Genomic DNA, 1,921 nt, shown 5'->3' with positions numbered 1-1,921 from the left:
GATGGGGGATCCGACCCCGCGGCGGGAGTGCCGCCACGCTTCCCAAGCGGCGCACTGTAGCAGTGCACCACCGGGCCGGCCCATCCTTTGCTTACTTCTAACACTGGGGAACTTCCTGTGAGAACCAGTACTTGAGCTGTGTGTTTGAGCTAAATTGCTGCTTTGCTACTGTTTCCCTAGGGAAGGCTTTTTGTGCAGCTCAGTGTTTAATGGTTGATCTTATAGGTACTTCCGGCTCTCCAGAGACCCGGTGGATCTGTGTTGTGTAGAATCTCTGATCTGGGCCTGAGTTTTTTCATCAAACTGCACCCCATGCAATTCTGTATTCCCGACCATTCTCCTCTGAGTGGTCCTGTGCTGATTGGGGGGAGGGTCATCTGTCCTTGCTGTGCCCCAGTATTCCCCTGGTGGGCACGTCTCCCCCACCGCCCATGCTGCAAACACTTCCCATGGGACAGGCCCTGCTCCGGTCCCTTGCGACGACTTACCGGCCTCTGAATGGCTCCCTTTTTTCAGCTGTTCTGGCTCCTCGCTCCTGCGTGGGTCCACGGGAACCCTATTAGTGGTCTTGCTGTCCTGGGGGCTGCCAAGGCCCTCTTCTCCCATGCCGCCTCCAAGTAACTCCATCTGAAGGGCACAGCTGCAGCTTCTGCCAGCTCCTGCTCCATGCGCTCAGCAGCTCGAGCAGCCGCAGCCTGAAACGCTCATAGTTGCTTTTTCTTTCTCTCATTGTGATTTCTCCCACCTTCATGAACTCTGTAGGTCTCTCCTCTTCCCCTGAGCTCCAGCCAAGAATCATATTATCTTTTAATTCTATTTTTCCATGAACTTTTTGATGTACCCGTATATGACAAAGACTAAGGAAATGGTACTCACTGATAAGAGAGGATTTCCTGATGATGGATTAAATTAGTAGTTTACAAATTGCTTTCTCTTTTCACTAAATCCTTTATACTGCTCACTTTCATTTTTTTTTTCTTCAGAAACCTGAAAGTAATGAACAAAGACAAAATGGCCTTAAAATGGTGGATCAAGCAATATGGTCTAAAAAGATGTCAAATGGCACAAGACGGATTCCCGTGTCCCCTGAACAGGTTCAGTCAACTCTTTCTTCAGATTTATTCTTCTACCATTTCTATTATATCTTAATACTATTCGTATGTTCTCCCTATATTATTATGCAAATATAAGGTGTGATTTTCTTGAAAAGGAAGAAAAACCCTTTTCAAAGAATACCTGAATCAGTTTCACAAACAATTAGGAAAGCCAAATAATTTATAAGGTGGTGTTTCTTAAGGCAAGTTGATGAAAAGTATGTTTTACGTGAGAGTGTATAATTCCAGGATCTTGGTGGAATGCTTATTCTTGCTACATTCTTCAATTTATTTTATTTTATTTTATTTTATTTTTTGTTCTTTTTGAGACTGGCCGCACCGCGCTCAGCCAGTGAGCGCTGTGAGCGCACCGGTCATCCCTATATAGGATCCGAACCCACGGCAGGAGCACCACTGCACTCCCAGCACTGCACTCTCCCGAGTGCGCCACGGGCTCGGCCCACATTCTTCAATTTAATATGATAAACCAATACTATTAGGAATGGACAAGAGCCTGTATTATATATAAATTTATATTCAGCTTTAAGTGTAATGTAGTGTTAATTTTGGACTGGCTGTGAATCACAGCCTAGGTGTTAAAATTATGAGAAAAAGTAAGATTGTGGAAAAGGACAAGAGAATCCTTTTGTGACCAGTCAGTGTTTTCCTAAATATCTTGGATTTGTGATTAAAATTTGCCACTGTGGGCCGGCCCGGTGGCGCACTGCTACAGTGCGCCGCTTGGGAGCGCAGCGGCGCTCCCGCTGAAGGTTCGGATCCCACATACAGACCAGTTCCCACTCACTGGCTTAGCGAGGTGCGGGCGC

The 1,921-nt window shown here is 46.3% G+C and overlaps 1 protein-coding gene across 2 annotated transcripts in view; it reads left to right on the top strand.

Annotated features, from left to right (window-relative positions):
* ACTR8 (ARP8 actin-related protein 8 homolog (yeast)) overlaps positions 1-1,921 on the top strand; it is a 19,189-nt gene that overhangs the window by 6,545 nt on the left and 10,723 nt on the right. For both annotated transcript variants that reach the window (XM_008586190.1, XM_008586191.1), the window contains one exon: positions 984-1,094. In XM_008586190.1, the coding sequence (XP_008584412.1) occupies positions 984-1,094 (111 nt within the window). The remainder of the gene's footprint in view (positions 1-983; positions 1,095-1,921) is intronic.

Source organism: Galeopterus variegatus, unplaced genomic scaffold, assembly GCF_000696425.1.
Source record: "Galeopterus variegatus unplaced genomic scaffold, G_variegatus-3.0.2 Scaffold3863, whole genome shotgun sequence".
NCBI lineage: Eukaryota > Metazoa > Chordata > Mammalia > Dermoptera > Cynocephalidae > Galeopterus > Galeopterus variegatus.
This window is presented reverse-complemented; position numbering and strand designations above follow the sequence as displayed.